This window comes from Penaeus monodon, chromosome 24, assembly GCF_015228065.2.
Source record: "Penaeus monodon isolate SGIC_2016 chromosome 24, NSTDA_Pmon_1, whole genome shotgun sequence".
In the NCBI taxonomy this organism is placed as follows: Eukaryota; Metazoa; Arthropoda; class Malacostraca; order Decapoda; family Penaeidae; genus Penaeus; species Penaeus monodon.
Genome location: NC_051409.1, coordinates 28,899,303 through 28,915,898, shown reverse-complemented (window position 1 = coordinate 28,915,898; position 16,596 = coordinate 28,899,303). Strand labels below are relative to the sequence as shown.

The 16,596-nt window shown below is 44.8% G+C and overlaps 3 protein-coding genes across 3 annotated transcripts in view; all 3 read left to right on the top strand.

The window, feature by feature from the left end:
• The window catches only part of LOC119588707, a 20,395-nt gene extending 17,320 nt beyond the window's left edge, over positions 1 to 3,075 (top strand). The window contains exon 2 of the mRNA XM_037937344.1: positions 902 to 3,075. Coding sequence (XP_037793272.1) covers positions 2,260 to 3,054 — 795 coding nt within the window. The 5' untranslated portion in view covers positions 902 to 2,259 and the 3' untranslated portion in view covers positions 3,055 to 3,075. The remainder of the gene's footprint in view (positions 1 to 901) is intronic.
• Positions 3,076 to 5,034: 1,959 nt separating this feature from the next.
• Positions 5,035 to 13,622, top strand: LOC119588944. The gene is made up of 3 exons (XM_037937555.1): positions 5,035 to 8,564; positions 10,977 to 11,810; positions 13,342 to 13,622. The coding sequence occupies exons 1-3, from the start codon at positions 5,060 to 5,062 to the stop codon at positions 13,620 to 13,622; spliced, it is 4,620 nt and encodes a 1,539-aa protein (XP_037793483.1). The 5' UTR covers positions 5,035 to 5,059.
• A 16-nt stretch (positions 13,623 to 13,638) lies between these two features.
• Positions 13,639 to 16,596, top strand: part of LOC119588943 — a 6,474-nt gene continuing 3,516 nt past the window's right edge. Inside the window, exons 1-2 of the mRNA XM_037937554.1 lie at positions 13,639 to 15,420; positions 15,613 to 16,589. Of these exons, the coding sequence (XP_037793482.1) occupies positions 13,780 to 15,420; positions 15,613 to 16,589 (2,618 nt within the window). The 5' untranslated portion in view covers positions 13,639 to 13,779. The remainder of the gene's footprint in view (positions 15,421 to 15,612; positions 16,590 to 16,596) is intronic.

The following is a 16,596-nucleotide window of genomic DNA, read 5'->3' as shown; positions in this document are numbered from 1 at the left end:
CCGCGTGCTTTATGGCAGCTAACTTTGTTTTGTGTCACCATCATGCACCGCCTGTTATTTATCGACTTGTGAGAAGCGAGGGGAAAAGGACAAGAGTTTTTTCCCTTCATCGCTTTTACATGCCTTGAAGCAGCAATATAAATGTATGTCCTTCTGTTCTTCCCCTTTCTTGTTTTGTTTACTTGTTTAAGCATGAAGCTATTGTTTTGCTTGCCGCATCCATTCTGGTTTATAATGGAAGTGAGTCTGTGAACTAACGCATCTGCAATGTACATTTGCACTACTTCAGGCATCTCTCTGTGGTATGGAAAAGCTAGTGTGTTTTAACGTGTATTTCTTTGTAATGAATTCGTGTGAACCGTATGATAAAGTCTGAAACAAAACAAAACAAAATATGGTTTGGTGAAACTGCTTATTATTTTTTATCACACTTTGTTATCAAGAAAAACGCTTTTTTGCTTGTTGAGTTCTTGGGCGAAATGAAATGCACACCTGCATGTATTTAAATAATTATCCTATGTCTGGAAATCCTTGGATAAAGAGACCAAAAAATATATGCGTCACCAACATGCCTTTTGGAAACTGCAACTAATGCCGAATCTCCGCTAATGATATGTTCTACATATGCAAATTCTTCTATAAACGGTGTTCATCATCTACTGAGGTTATGCTTCGCTGCACGTCCTCTCTCTTGGAAAAAAAATCGAAACCCCTACACTGCATCAGCTTTTTTGATTGCCGATGGAAATGAATGTCGGGCGGCATTTGCTTTGCCAAAATCCTGCTTCATGAATTCTGAAATTGCTCCTGCTTCCGCTGTCTCTACTGCCTGCTGCTCTCGCTTAGTAGGGCAAGTTGACTGCTCAACAGATGACCTGCAAGGTTCTCTTCTGTGTTTCAGGAAGAGATTGTGTTTGGGATGCTCACCTGTGACCTGAAACTGAGATGAGAGATGTCTGACGACACATCACACTCCATCGCCCGCCTGCCAAGCATGATGGATTGAGATATCATGAGCAGGGGAGAGATTTGTGCGGAGCCATTTCTGCCTGAGTAGGTTACGAAGAACTTCGAGTCTGCCAAATTGTCTATCAGGCAACGATATCTCAGAATAAAGTAACGAATATACTGTTCACATTGTTGACAGAGGAACCTTCACAGTTTATCTAACAGATATTCCCCGGATTTTGCTATAGGATTAGAGGAGAAGGGCACTGGAGCATTAACTCAACAAGGTGGTGGTGGCAATACATCAGCTTTCCTGAAGTACAGCCTAGGCTTTCTGAGTCGCTTGGTGGCCGGTACTTTGAGGCAACTAAGGCAGTCTCCATCACATTCAACTTTTCAGGTTTACCACTTGGGGTTCCTGTAGATCCTTCACAAGTGTTTGAATGGGCAACACACTCTGTGATATTTGAGACTGAGGGCACAGGCAAGGCTGCAGAGAATAAATCAGTTGAAGACAAGATACCTTGGGTGATAAAGAGCAGACCCCCAAGGCAGTACAGTATAAAACACCTGAGGATGCTAACGACGAACTGGTATCTTGTTTGAACTCATCGTCATCCCCTTATCATCATTTGCATGCACCACAACAGGAAACTGGTACTCAAGATCACGAATATAAGTACTTGCAAGATACCTCCAGTCGGGGGATATCAAAAAGGTGCAGATCTAGTAATTTACCATGTCAGTGCCGGAAATAAAGGTCACTGACTCACCCGAAAATGAGCTCATGGATTATGAAGAGGATGCAACCAGTAACCAGTCCCAAAGGTCTAGTGATACCGAGAAGGTCAAGCAATTCTTCACCACTTCGACCACAGTTCCGCCAGTCAATCCCAGATATTCAGATCGAAACAGTAGATACTGATGACTACCAAAGAGTACCAGAATATGAGACTCAAGCACAATACTCAGACAATGTTTTTGACGATTCTCAGAATGAAGAATTCTTCAGCATTGATGCAAAAGACAGGTCAAGGCGCAAGTCCAATGAAGAGACTTCATCAGATGTCCAGGGAAGATATCTCACAGAAGTTCTCAATACCAAGAGTCGAAGGTCCTTCAGTGACAGTTCACCAGAGAGATATGGTCGAAGAAAGTCAGTTGCAGAGCTAACACCTGAGATGAAAGCCCGCATTTCTGTGTTTGAAGAAATAACGGACCTCCAGACAGATATGGCTGTTCCCTAGTCACCTGACTGAGGTAGAGGTCAGGAGGGTCAGTGTTGACTATGGTCAAGATCAGGATATTGAGATGAGCTCTGATGATGTCTTTAGCCCAAGCAACAAAGGCTCTTCCCGACGTTCGTCAGCTCAAGGGGATGGCCTTGAGAGGCGAAAGTCAATCAAGGACAAGATTCTAAATATAGAACGAAGGAAATCCCTCCGAGACGAATCTGTTGGTATGCCGGACAAATATCTAGAAGTGGATCCAGCATCAGGAGGAAAACGAAGTAGAACTTCTGAGGAAGAAATATTAGTTACAGAACGCAGGAGGTCAACTGGAGGTGAGCTGTTGGACATCAAACGCAGAAAGTCAACAAAAGAAGATAATCTAGACAATTTGCAAAGGAGGAAGAGTAAGGACGTAAGTGCAGAAAGGAAGTTAAGCAGAGGCGAAATCCAAGCTATAAACCAAAGAAGATCATCAACCAAAGATGAATTACAAGACAAGGATAGGAGAATGAGCAAAGAAGAAATTATGACCTCAAAACGTAGAAGATCAACACGAGCTGAATTACAAGAATTAGAAGGAGAAAGACTCAGCAAAGGTGAAATACAAGAACTCAAGAGGAGGAAGTCATCCCATGGTAGTTCTCATGATGCAGATGGTAACAGTCGTCGTGAAAGTGTAAATTCTGAAGATCCAAATATTCAGGCAGCTCTGAAAGCCCAGCTGGGGACTCTCCTCTTGCTCCCAGAAGCAGCTAATATAGAAGACTTATCTGATAATTATGAAACCTTTAGGGAAACAACAGAAGAAACAGTTACTCCAGAAGTTATGGCCCGAAGCTTCAGTGAGTTGGAGGCTTCAGGAAGGAATAGATGATGCAGAATTAGAAGAACAATATTTGAGAGCCATATCTCCCTACCTGAAGTATCGTAAGTCCATCAGTGAATTAGAACCTTACATGCAGTTCCAGGATGAAGCTACTGAAATGAAACCTAAAATTCAAGCTCAACTGTCAGTCAGCAAAGAAAGTCAAGATGGTGATGAAGGTTCATCATCGAGACAAGATGCTGAGGAGATGCATAAATCAAGCATAATTTCTGAGAACAATGACTTAACTTCAGGTAGTGAAGGTGAGTCAGACCTAGATGTGAAATGGGAGGTTAATGAAGCAGATAATCGTGATTCTGTCAGTGATATTGCATCCGACTTAGGGAGACGAGAATCCACTGGAAGCAGAACATCTAGAGGTGACCCAGAGCCAAAACTTGTTAACTACCAAACAGTAAACACAGATGCTGGAAATGGAGAGCAACTATCTCGCAGTAATTCTCTTCGCAGGCGCAGCTCAATACCAGTGGTTGATGTAGAGCCAGAACTACAAGCTCTAGATCACAACGATATCTGAAAATTGCAAGCCAGCAAACCGAAGAACTCTCCAAGGATAAAGTTGATGGGCCTGGAATATCATCTTCAGATGCAATAGCATCAAAGAATTCCTTGCCAGATGTTGAGGAACAGATCTCTCGTACGTCTAACACTGAAGTTCATAGATCATCTGCACTATCAGAGGATCAAGATGTTGATATACCTACAAGTGATCTGGATACCATTGACAAAGATAATGAAATAATTAACACAAGTCCTAATAACCAGTCAAATCTTGATATTGAGTGGAACTTTGATAAGCCTGTTACAGTTCGGAAGCTTTCCAACATTCCTCCAGATGAGGATGAATATTTGACTCACAGGTCGAGTGGACCTAAATATCTAAATGTGCAAAGTGAAGAAGCCCTCAGGGGAAGTGATAATACTGAGAGGAGAAAATCCATCAGTGATGTGTTCCCTGAAATTGACTTCCGAAGACCAAGTAGCATTGGAGCAACACTCAATACTATTAATGGTGAAAGTGAGGCAGATCTAATGCAAGATGAAGTTTCCACCACCAAGAACTCTTCCCATGCAGTGGCAGATATCCAGTCAACAGTGTTCTCGTTACCTGACTTGAATGCTTTTATGACAGCACCCAGACCAGAACTCAGTTCCGAGAACCAGGGTCGCAAAACTTCAGTTTCTAACTTATATGATGGTCAAAGCCGAAAAAGTTCTGTTTCAGACCATTCATCTCAGACAAAGAGTCGCAAAAGTTCTCAATCCAATCTGTCAGTTGATATGAAAAACATGTCACCAGAAACACATAGTCGCAAAAGTTCTGTTTCAGACCAGTCACCTGAGAACCAAAGCCGCAGAGGCTCAGTCTCACCCAGTGCACAAAGTCGTAGAAATTCATCACTGTCACCACAGAGGCGCAGGAGCACAGCTGGTGGTGATTTTTTGTTCATACAGCCTCGCAAATCAATTGCAGAACTAACTCCAGCCATGTTAGCCAAAATAGCAAAGTTTGAACCTGTAGCAGACAAGGACTTACCAGTAAGTGTTGAAACACAAGATCCTGATTTCCAAAGAGATCATCAGTCATCAGCCATGAATATGCCAGACATCCAGATCCAGACACCAAGTAGTGAGTCTGATGAAGATGAGGACAGACAAGACTCAAGTCTTTCACAAGGGATGGCCATACATGATGAGTCTTCAGACATGGAATATCACAGCATACCAAGGGAAAGGGCTAGACAGTTGTCAATTGATGAGGAACTGATGATATTAGAGCGGAGATTGTCGCAGACTGGAGATTTTCCAGTTGTTGGTGAAAATACAGACTTCAAAAGACGTAGATCTGCAGCAGGTGAGACTCCAGATATTAAGAGAAGGAAGTCAAGTATAGTTCAAAGTATGGGAGAGGAGGATGGTATAAGTACAGGGGAAAATTCTTCATTTGGAGCAGAGAAGACTCACAAAACATGAAATTCCTGAAGTATCTGACATGGAAAGGCAAAGTTCTACTTTAAGTAACATCTCAACCTCTGAACATCGAGATTCTGCAGTGAGTAATGTTTCAACCTCTGTGCATCGAGGTTCTGCTGTGAGTGACATCTCAGCCTCTGAAAGGCGAGGTTCTACCAAGGGTAACATCACTTCTGAACGGCGAGGTTCTGCTATGAGTAACATTTCTGCTTCTGAACGACGAGGATCTGCCATGAGTAACATTTCAGCCTCTGAAAGGCGAGGTTCTGCCGTGAGTAATATTTCAGCCTCCGAAAGGCGAGGTTCTACCAAGAGTAACATATCTTCTGAACGGCGAGGTTCAGCTATGAGCAGCATCTCAGCTTCCAAACGGCGAGGTTCTGCCGTGAGTAATATCTCTGAAATGGAACGCCGTGACTCGGCTACAAGTGACGTCTCCAACAAGCAACGTCGAGGCTCAGACAGAAGTGATGTTTCTGACAAGCAACGTCGAGATTCTGCTAAAAGTAACATTTCTAATAAACAACGACGAAGCTCAGCTAAAAGTGACACCTCTGCTAAGAAACGCCGAAGCTCTGCCAAAAGTGATGTTGCACACATGAAACGCCGAAGCTCTGCGAGAAGTGACGTATCTGATGCGCAACGGCGAGGTTCTGCCGTCAGTAACAGTTCTGCTAGAAGTGAAGAGATTGATGTAGAAGGCGAATATTATGATAATGAGCACTATGAAGAAGGAGAATATACTGGTGAAGAGGAAGAATATTATGAAGAGGAAGATGTAGGAGATCAGGATGAAAAATATTTTGAAGAGGAAGAGGTAGAAGGCGAAGAGGAATATGTAGAGGATGAAGGTGATGAATATTATGAAGAGGAGGGTGAAGTGGAGGAAGGTGAAGAATATTATGAAGAGGAGGGTGAAGCAGAGGATGGTGAAGAATTTTACGAAGGAGAGGGTGAAGTGGAGGATGAAGAATATTATGAAGAAGAAGAGGCAGAAGAAATCGATGAATACTATGAAGAGGGTGAAATAAAAGAAGGTGAAGAAGATCATGAAGAAGGTGAAGCAGGAGGGGCGGAGGACTATTATGAAGAGGAAGGTGAAGTGGAAGTTGATGCGTCCCATGAACAAGATGATGATCAGCCTGATGAAGATCACGGACATGGTCAAGCTGTTCAAGTCAGTGATTCTGATGAAAATGTAAAAGACACTGAAAGTCAGGAAACTAAATATCTTAAAGAGGAAGATGATGAGGGTGATTTAGAATACATTCGGCCTCGTACACCAGATAGGAGATACCTAGAATCACTCAGTGACACACAGGAAGTGGGTGATATGCCACAGGATCAATTAGAGAACCTAACCAAGGAAGAAGATGAACAATATCTGCGTGCAGCTTCTCCTTATCTGAAATATCGCAAATCAATAAGTGACCTTGAACCTTACCTTGATTTCAAGAAAGAGGTCAGTGACCTTAAACCTGAAATCCAGGCCCAGTTTTTGAGCAGTCATGAAAATGGTCACGATGAAGAACAAAGTCAAGCACACAGAAAATCTATAGAGTCTGCAGAATCCAGTATTCGTAGGTTGTCACAGACCTCACTATCAGAAAGAGCCTCCAGAAATTCGAGAGGAGCAACACCAGAAATAGATATTAACCCCCAGGAGCTAACCACAGTTGAGATTCACGACCCAAGCACTGACTCAGAAACAGAAGGGGCAGCAACATTGGATGTACCAAAATCACAAGAAGAACCAAGAAAATCGATTGGAACTGATGTCTTGCAGTTTCTGCTGAGGAGATTCAGTAGTCAACCTATACCAGACCATCAAAACCTACCAAATGAGGACAGGGAGAATTCAGAGTTACAAATTGAACAGTATGAAGAAAAGCGCAAATCAATTCAGTACAACAGTTCAGACAGTGAGACAGAGCTAAAAGTAAAGTGGGGAGTTAATCTAGGTATAGAGAATTCTGAAGTTCAAGAAATTGTAGGTGATGCTGCAACCCGACGAAAGAGCAGTGCAGTGAATCCAGAACTTCTTGCTTCTGAACTGATTGGTGAACTTGAAAATCAGAGAAAGAAAAGCCTTAGTGACAATAAACTGGGAGATATTGAGGCATATCATTCTCTTCCTGAAGATGAGCAAGACATGGGAAACCAGGTATTGGAAACAGAATGGAAACCTCAGCCAATTCCTCGTAGGTCTTTCAGCCATGAAGCACAACTGCATGAAAAGAACATCAAGGATGCTCATGATGTAGAATCAGATTCACAAGACATTGATATTGAAGTTTACAGAAGAGTTTCCTCCACCTCCACAGACACAAAAGAAATGCTTGTAACATCACCAGTTAGTTCCCCTGGTGAATTTAATACTCACTATTCACCAAGAGGATCATTTGCTGAAAGAGATTCATCAGCTGGACTTGAAACTACATTGTCACCAAGACACTCAGTAGCAAGCATAGTGTCAAATAAATCACCAAGGGCATCTCCTTCCCCAAGGAGTTCAACCACTGGCTTGGATATAGCCAAATCAGAATCTAGGAAATATTCACATGACTTGTCAACAAATGCTGATTCTCTAGACATACAAGATATGCCAAATCTGCGTCGCCGTTCAATAGTTAGACTTGAACCAGAACTAAACTACCCTACTTCAGATGATGAAGACACAAATTCAGCAGGAAGTACTGAAGGTCTTCAAAGGAAGAAATTCAGTGTTGATTCTGATGATCTCCAGTTGATTGACCAAGCTGGTTTAGAGGCAATGGTTCGTAGACTGAGTAGTCAACCAATACCTGACCACAGAGGCAGTATAAACCAAATGGAAGATGAAGAATTACAAAATGTTGCCAATATCGCAGATCCAGAAAATGACATTTCCCCTATGGAGAAGACTTTGGCACTGGAAAAATTAATTGATGAACAATTAAAATCCCCAAGGGGTTCAACAGCTTTTGCAGAAACAGCAACAAAGACAGATCTTGAGACTATAATAATGGAAACCTTAAAATCACCAAGGGGGTCAATTATAAGACTAGGGTCACAAAAAGGTTCACCTGCCCTGTCCCCCAGGGCCTCATCAGCAGGTCTGCAATATAAACTCTCTCCCCGTAATTCTTCTGCAGGTCTGATAGACCAAGAAACATTAATGATAGAGAACCAAGCTGATATACAAGAGGCTGGAAGTCTGGAAACTGAAGATGAACGGAAAGCAGGAGGCCAAACCCATCAATCAATTGGAGCAGAGATAGTCAACTTCTTGGCTCGTAGGCTCAGTAACCAACCAATACCTGAACTTGCTTCTGAAAATAGAGATGAGATTATCGAGTCAGTTGAAGCGTCAACAACGGTCAACGTTCCATCAGTTAAAGAGCCTTCAGTAAGTCTAGGAGTACTGGAATCACCAAGGGGATCTGTTGCAGGACTAGACATTGAGTTGATACCATCAGGCAGGTCACCAAGAGGCTCTTCTGCAGGACTAGCTGCAGAACAGTCACCAAGAGGATCTTCTGCAGGTTTGGATGCAGAAAGGTCACCCAGAGGCTCTTCTGCAGGTTTGGATGCAGAAAGGTCACCCAGAGGCTCTTCTGCTGGATTGGTATCAGAGAGGTCACCAAGAGGCTCTTCTGCTGGACTGGAAGCAGAAAGATCACCCAGAGACTCAAAGGTCATCTAGAGCCTCTGCAGGACCAGAAAGAATAAAATCACCAAGAGGGTCCTCAGTAGGATTGGAAGCAGAAAGGTCACCAAGAGTTCATCGGCAGGGATAGACTCAAGAAGGTCTTCTACAGGAGCAGAAAAAAGATCACCGAGAGAATCTAATGCGGGACTGGAAATAAAAAGATCTCCAGAAAGGTCTCCAGAGGCTTCTTCTGCCAGACCAGAAGCAGAGAGCCAACCTCGCCAATCAATTGGAACAGAAATATTCAACTTCCTGGCTCGTAGGCTTAGTAGCCAACCAACACCTGAACTTGTCGCAGAAAATGGAGATTACAGTACCAAGTTAGCAGAAGGAATGATGGAAGATCCATCAGTAGGCATACTGGAATCACCAAGAGGATCCGTTACAGAAATGAACATGCAGATGATATCTGAAAAATCTCCAAGAGACTCACCTGTAGAAATAGACTCAAGAAGGTCATCTAGCACCTTTTCTGCAGGTCTAGAAAAAGAGAGATCACCTAGGGGCTCCTTTGCAGGTTTAGAAGAAGAAAGTATAGATACAATGTCAGTGGAAGTAAGAGACCTAAATGAGATTCCACAAATGGAAGAGTTGTCAGTAAGTTTAGGCATCCTAGAATCTCCAAGGGGATCTATTGCAGGACTGGACACTCAGATGACACTATCTGAAATGTCACCAAGAAACTCCTCTGCTGGGATAGACTCGAGAAGGTCATCTAGAGCTTCTGTAGGAACAGAAGGTGGAAGATTACAAAGAGGTTCTTCTGCAGGTCTGGAAGCAAAAAGGTCACCTAGAAACTCTTCTGCGGGACTGGAAGCAGAAAGGTCACCCAGAAACTCTTCTGCAGGATTGGAAACAGAAAGGTCACCCAGAAACTCTTCTACAGGGTTGGAAGTAGAAAGGTCTCTCAGAGGCTCTTCTGCTGGACTGGAAGCAGAAAGGTCATCCAGAAGCTCTTCTGCAGGAAGAGACTCAAGAAGATCATCTAGAGCCTCTTCTCAAGGACTTGAAAGAGTTAATGCACGTAGAAGGTCCTCTGCAGGATTAGAAACTGGAAGGACTGGAAGAGAGTCTGCTGCTGGACTAGAAGCAGAAAGTGAAGATTATGATATGGAGTCACCAAGAGGGTCTGTTGCTGGACTGGACATTGAGATGATGCCATCTGAAAGACCAGCTTCAGGCATGGATTCAAGAAGGTCATCTTCAGCATCTGTGGAGAGAGGACCATCACCCAGACGACCCTCTGCAGGACTAGAAGCAGGAAGGTCACCAAGAGGTTCATCTGCAGGATTGGAATCATGGTCACAAAGAGACTCGTCTTCAGGATTAGTAACAGAGAGAACACCAAAGGGATCCACTGTAGGACTCAGTCCAGAGAGTTCAACAAGAAATTCTCTTGAAGGACTGGAAGTAGACGAAAGATCACCAAGTGGAACTTCCACCGAATTTGAAACTGAAGAGTCTCAAGGAGCTTCTGTTGGACTAAAAGCAGAAAGTCAACCTCATGAGTCAATTGGAACAGAAATATTCAATTTCTTGGTTCGTAGGCTTAGTAGGCAACCTACACCTGAAATTGTAGCTGAAGATAATAGTTCCAAGTCAGTTGAAGGATCAATGGAAGATATGACTGACATTCCATCAGTCAAAAAACCTTCAATAAGTCTAGGCGTTCTGGAATCACCAAGGGGGTCAGTTGCTGGGCTAGATGTTGAGATGATACCATCTGTAAGGTCTCCAAGAGGCTCATCTGCAGGAATCGACTCAAGAAGGTCATCTAAAGCCTCTTCTGCAGGGCCAGAAAGAGTAAGATCACTAAGAGGCTCTTCTGCAGGACTGGAAGCAGAAAGATCACCAAGAGGATCAAGAAGGTCTTCCAGAGCCTCTTCTGCAGGGTCAGAAAGAGAAAGGTCACCGAGAGGCTCAAGAAGGTCTTCCAGAGCCTCTTCTGCAGGGTCAGAAAGAGAAAGGTCACCAAGAGGCTCATCTGCAGGACTTGAATCAGAAAGATCACCTAGAGGATCTGTTGCAGGACTGGAAGCAGAGAGAACACCAAGAGTATCTAATGCTGGACTGGATGCAGAAAAGTCACCAGAAAGCTCAAGAAGGTCTTCCAGAGCCACTTTTACAGAACCAGAAATAGGAAGGTCTCCAAGAAGCTCATCGGTAGGAATAGACTCGAGAAGGTCATCTAAAGCCTCTTCTACAGTGTCAGAAAGAGTTAGATCACCAAGAGGCTCTTCTGCAGGACTGGAAGCAGAAAGGTCACCAAGAGGCTCATCTGCAGGACTGGAAGCAGAAAGGTCACCAAGAGGCTCATCTGTAGGACTGGAAGCAGAAAGGTCACCAAGAGGCTCATCTGCAGGACTGGAAGCAGAGAGGTCTTTAATAGGCTCAAGAAGGTCTTCCAGAGCCTCTTTTGCAGAACCAGAAATAGAAACGTCACTAAGAGGATCTTATGCTGGACTGAAAACAGAAAGGTCACCAAGAGGCTCATCTGCTGGACTTGTAGCTGGGGATTATAGTACTGAGTCAGTTGAAGGATCAATGGAAGATCTGACTGACATTCCACCAGGCAAAGAACCTTCAGTAAGTCTAGGTGTTCTGGAATCACCAAGGGGGTCGGTTGCTGGACTAGATGTTGAAATGATACCATCCATAAGGTCTCCAAGAGGTTCATCTGCAGGAATGGATTCAAGAAGGTCATCTAAAGCCTCTTCTACAGGGCCAGAAAGAGTAAGATCACCGAGAGGCTCTTCTGCTGGACTGGAAAAAGAAAGGTCACCAAGAGGCTCATCTGCAGGACTGGAAGCAGAGAGGTCACCAAGAGGCTCATCTGCAGGACTGGAAGCAGAGAGGTCACCAAGAGGGTCTTCTGCAGGACTGGAAATAGAAAGATCACCAAGAAGCTCAAGAAGATCTTCCAGAACTACTTCTGCAGAACCAGAAATAAAAAGGTCACTGAGAGGATCTTCTGTTGGACTTGAAGTAGAAGGGTCATCAAAATCTTATGCAGGAATGGATGCAGAAAGTTCACCAAGAGGATCTTATGCTGGACTGGAAGCAGAAAGGTCACCAAGAGGTTCATCCGCTGGACTTGTAGCTGGGGAGTCAATTGAAGGATCGATGGAAGACCTGACTGGCATTCCATTAGTAAAGACCTTCAGTAAGTCTAGGCGTCCGGTAATCACAAGGATCGATTGCTGGGCTATGAAGTGAGATGATACCATCTATAAGGTCTCCAGAGGATCATCTGCAGGAAATTCACTCATAGGTCATCTAAGCCTGCTTGCATGGGCGAAGAGTAGATCACCAAGAGGCTCTTCTGCGAGGAATGGAAACAGAAGATGTCATCCAAGAGGGTCTCTCAGTATCTAGGAGTCGGAGAGTCACCAAGGGGTCTTCTGGTAGGCTTGGAAGCAGAAAAGGTCACCAAGAACCTCAAGAAGGTCTTCAAAGCCACTTCTGCAGACCAGAAATAGACTGTGGCTCTTCTGCAAGGCAAAAGATCACTCAAGAGGTCCTATGCTGGACTAGAAGCAGAAAGGTCACCAAGAGGCTCATCTGCAGAATAGACTCAAGAAGGTCATCTAAAGCCTCTTCTGCAGGTCAGAAAGAGTAAAATCAACAAGAGGCTCCTCTGCATGGACTGGAAGCAGAAAGGTCACCAAGAGGATCTATGCTGCTGGAAGCAGAAAGGTCACCAAGAGGTCATCTGCTGGACTGTGAAGCAGAAAGGTCCCAAGAGGTTCATCTGCTGGCCTTGAAGCAGAAGGTCACCAAGAGGATCTTATGCTGGACTGAAGCAAAAGGTCACCAAGAGGGTCATCTGCTGGACTGGAAGCAGAAAGGACACCAAGAGGCTCATCTGCAGGATTGGAAGGCAGAAGGTCACTAAGAGGTTTCATCTGCAGGACTGGAAGCAGAAAGGTCACCAAGAGGATCTTATGCTGGCCTTGAAGCAGAAAGGTCACCAAGAGGATCTTATGCTGGCCTTGAAGCAGAAAGGTCACCAAGAGGATTTTCTGCTGCCCTTGAAGCAGAAAGGTCACCAAGAGGATCTTATGCTGGGCTGGAAGCAGAAAGGTCACCAAGAGGTTCATCTGCTAGCCTTGAAGCAGAAAGGTCACCAAGAGGTTCATCTGCTGGCCTTGAAGCAGAAAGGTCACCAAGTGGTTCTTCTGCAGGACTGGAAGCTGAAAGGTCACCAAGAGGATCTTCTGCTGGACTGGAAGCAGAAAGGTCACCAAGAGGTTCATCTGCTGGCCATGAAGCAGAAAGGTCACCAAGAGGATCTTATGCAGGACTGGAAGCAGAAAGGTCACCAAGAGGTCATCTCTGGCGGGAAACAGAAAGGCACAAGAGGCTCATCCCAAGAGGTCATTCTTATGCTGGGCTGGAAGCAGAAAGGTCACCAAGAGGCTCATCTGCTGGCCTTGAAGCAGAAAGGTCACCAGAAGGATCTTATACTGGACTTGAAACAGAAAGGTCACCAAGAGGATCTTATGCTGGACTGGAAGCAGAAAGGTCACCAAGAGGATCTTATGCTGGACTTGAGACGGAAAGGTCACCAAGATGGTCATCTGCAGGATTGTGGAGAAGAAGTCCAAGAGGGTCATCTGCTGGGCTGGAAGCAGAAAGGTCACCAAGAGGATCTTATGCAGGATTGGAGGCAGAAAGGTCACCAAGAGGCTCATCTGCTGGACTGGAAGCAGAAAGGTCACCAAGAGGATCTTATGCAGGACTGGAAGCAGAAAGGTCACCAAGAGGCTCATCTGCTGGGCTGGAAGCAGAGAGGTCACCAAGAGGATCTTCTGCTGGACTGGAAGCAGAAAGTCACAGAGGTCTCTGCTGGCTGAAGCAGAAAGGTCCCAAGGGGTCATCTGTGGGCTGAAGCAGAAGTCCCAAGAGGATCTTCTGCTGGACTGGAAGCAGAAAGGTCACCAAGAGGGTCTTATACAGGACTGGAAGCAGAAAGGTCACCAAGGGGCTCATCTGCTGGGCTGGCAGCAGAGAGATCACCAAGAGGCTCAGCTGTTGGAATAGAAGCAATGTCCGTTGAAGAGCCCAACCAGGATGAATTACTGACAGTCAACGAAACAGCAAGCCAACAAAATTTAAAGACAGAACCTCGAAGGTCATTTGGGGCTGAACTGATTAGTTTCTTTGCACGTCGGCTCAGTAATCAACCCACACAAGAAGTCTCAGTGGAAGATAATGTCAATTATACAAAACCTATTGACACAACTGCACAGGGCTCATTAGCAGACCAAGACATTTCCTCACCAAGAAGTACATCTCCTGGTCTAGATGCAAAGAGGTCACCAAGAGGGTCTGCTACAAGTATCAAAGAGCCATACATAGAAACTGAAATAGACAGAAGCTCATCACCAGGTATGGAAGCAGATGCTTCACCAAGAGAATCTTTATTAGCCCGAGATACATTACCAAGAAGGTCTATTTCAGAAGTAGAAAAAGAGATCTCTTCTAGAGCATCATTTACAGGATTAGAAAAACCAGCTTCACCTCTTCTTGAAATTCAGGATTCAGACTCAAAATATGATGAACCGCACCCAGAACTTCTTCACCCTCGCAAGTCTATCGGAGCAGAAGTTTTGGACTTCTTGGTTCGTAGACTCAGCACTCAATCTACATCTTATGATGTTAATGAGGAAAAAACTTTGTCCCCTATCGAAAGGTTATCTACAGGTTTGGAATCAGAAAACTTATCAAGAGGATCTCCCACAAATCTGGATATTTCAACCTCACCCAGAAGTTCGACAGCTGGATTAGAAGAATCACAGACTCAGATCACTGAATCAGAAGTGTTGGACTTTTTGGTGCGTAGACTGAGTAATAAAACTTTGTCTGAGGAAGATGACGCAATATCGCCCAACCTAGAAAATGAAGGAGACACCATATTACCTCAAAAGTCACTGGAAAATATACTTGATAATCGAGCATCCATATCCTCATCAGTGGATGAGGAAATAATTAACATTTTGACATCCCGAAAGCTATCAAAAGATCTTTCAAGTCCTTTGGAGACAGCAGATGGCCCAGTTGTGGAAGAACTAAATGTCACAGATCAGCTGTCACCCACACCTAGTTTGGATGAAGCACAGGCTGCAAGGGCTTCGCCTGAAAGTCTGTTGAGTATACCCCATGAACCACAGGCAGAACATCTGCAACATCGTAAGTCAATTGGGGCAGAGATACTGGACTTTTTAGTACGCAGGCTGAGTAGCAAACCTCCAGTGGATCATGATAACCATGACGTTGAGGATCCAAGTATACTTGAACCTGAAACAGAAGTATACAGTTCACCAAGAGCTTCACTGATCAGTCCAGAAATTAGGATTGAAGTCTCAGAATATAATGATGTTCAAGAAGTAGACAAATCTCCTAGAGGATCAGATGCTAGCATTCATTCTTATAAATCATCTGTTGATGATCCAGAGAATTTCAAAACTCCAAGGCAATCAATAACAGATCCTATTTCAGCTATAGAAATCCAGGAAGAGAAAGAAAGGGATTCTGAATGGTCTCCAAGAGGCTCAACGGCAGGACTGGAGGTTCAGAAATCTCCGAGAGGCTCAACAGCAGGATTGGAGGTTCAGAAATCTCCAAGAGGTTCAACTGCAGGATTGGAGGTTCAGAAATCTCCAAGAGGTTCAACGGCAGGATTGGAGGTCAGAAATCTCCAAGAGGTTCAACGCGGGTCTGGAGGTTCAGAAATCTCCAAGAGGTTCAACTGCAGGATTGGAGGTTCAGAAATCTCCAAGAGGTTCAACGGCAGGATTGGAGGCTCAGAAATCTCCGAGAGGTTCAACGGCAGGTTGGAGGTTCAGAAATCTCCAAGGGGTTCAACGGCAGGATTGGAGGCTCAGAAATCTCCAAGAGGTTCAACGGCAGGATTGGAGGTTCAGAAATCTCCAAGAGGTTCGACGGCAGGATTGGAGGCTCAGAAATCTCCAAGAGGTTCAACGGCAGGTCTGGAGGCTCAGAAATCTCCAAGAGGTTCAACGGCAGATCTGGAGGTTCAGAAATCTCCAAGAGGCTCAGTACCAACTCTTGAGGCTCCGACCTCTGAGGCCGCTCCGGAGGTCCAACTCCGGTCTAAGAGCTCGGCCCCGAGAGAGGGCGCTCAGCAGAACCGCCGCTCACTGATCAAGTATATCAACGACCAGGAAGACACCCTGCCGGAGCTCTGTTCCAGCCCCGAGTCAGTCGAACTCATCCAGGCCTCGGACACAGAGGATACCCTCGACCTAATAGGCTCCACGACAGACAATGAGAGCGACTCCGACCTGGAGACTGTTCTCAACATCACTGACCTGGACTCGCCTGACGCGGTGGGCCAGGAGCTGGAGCCCTTCAGGAAGAAATCTCTTACTTCGAGTCGAACGAGGATCAATGTTGCGCACTCCAGGAGAGGGGATGGTTATAACACGGACCCTGAGCCTACCGTGGCTAAGGGTAAACAGAGCAGTATTTACATTGAAGAGTCGCCTAATATTATCATTGCTTTGTACGATCACATTATGACCATTCTGACGCTGCCTGACTTGTCTCTGGATGAATATAGCATCACGCAAGTCAGTAAATCTAAACTAACCGAGTCAAGTCAGCAACTAAGCAGAAGCGTTTCTCCGCCAGCCATTGAGAGTCAGGTCCCTAGGCCCCTCTCTGAACCAGACGCGGATAAGACGGTAAGGGAACCTGGGCATGAGGAGGAGACTTTAACTCTTACATCAAACACTGTTGCAGGAAAGGGAAGGTCGAAGTGGAACATCATGCCTAATGTGAGCCGGTTGGATACAACTGTTCAGGAGTACCAAAGGAAGAAGTCTTTGAATGAGTAAGTT

Excerpts from the sequence above, each read along its gene's own strand:
- LOC119588944 (XM_037937555.1), top strand. The coding sequence starts at position 5,060 with ATGGAAAGGCAAAGTTCTACTTTAAGTAACATCTCAACCTCTGAACAT. Across the intron at positions 8,565-10,976 it reads ACCAAGAGGATCTTCTGCAG|GACTGGAAGCAGAAAGGTCA; the intron begins GTTTGGATGCAG and ends GCTCTTCTGCAG. Across the intron at positions 11,811-13,341 it reads AGCAGAAAGGTCACCAAGAG|GGTCATCTGCTGGGCTGGAA; the intron begins GTTCATCCGCTG and ends GAAGTCCAAGAG.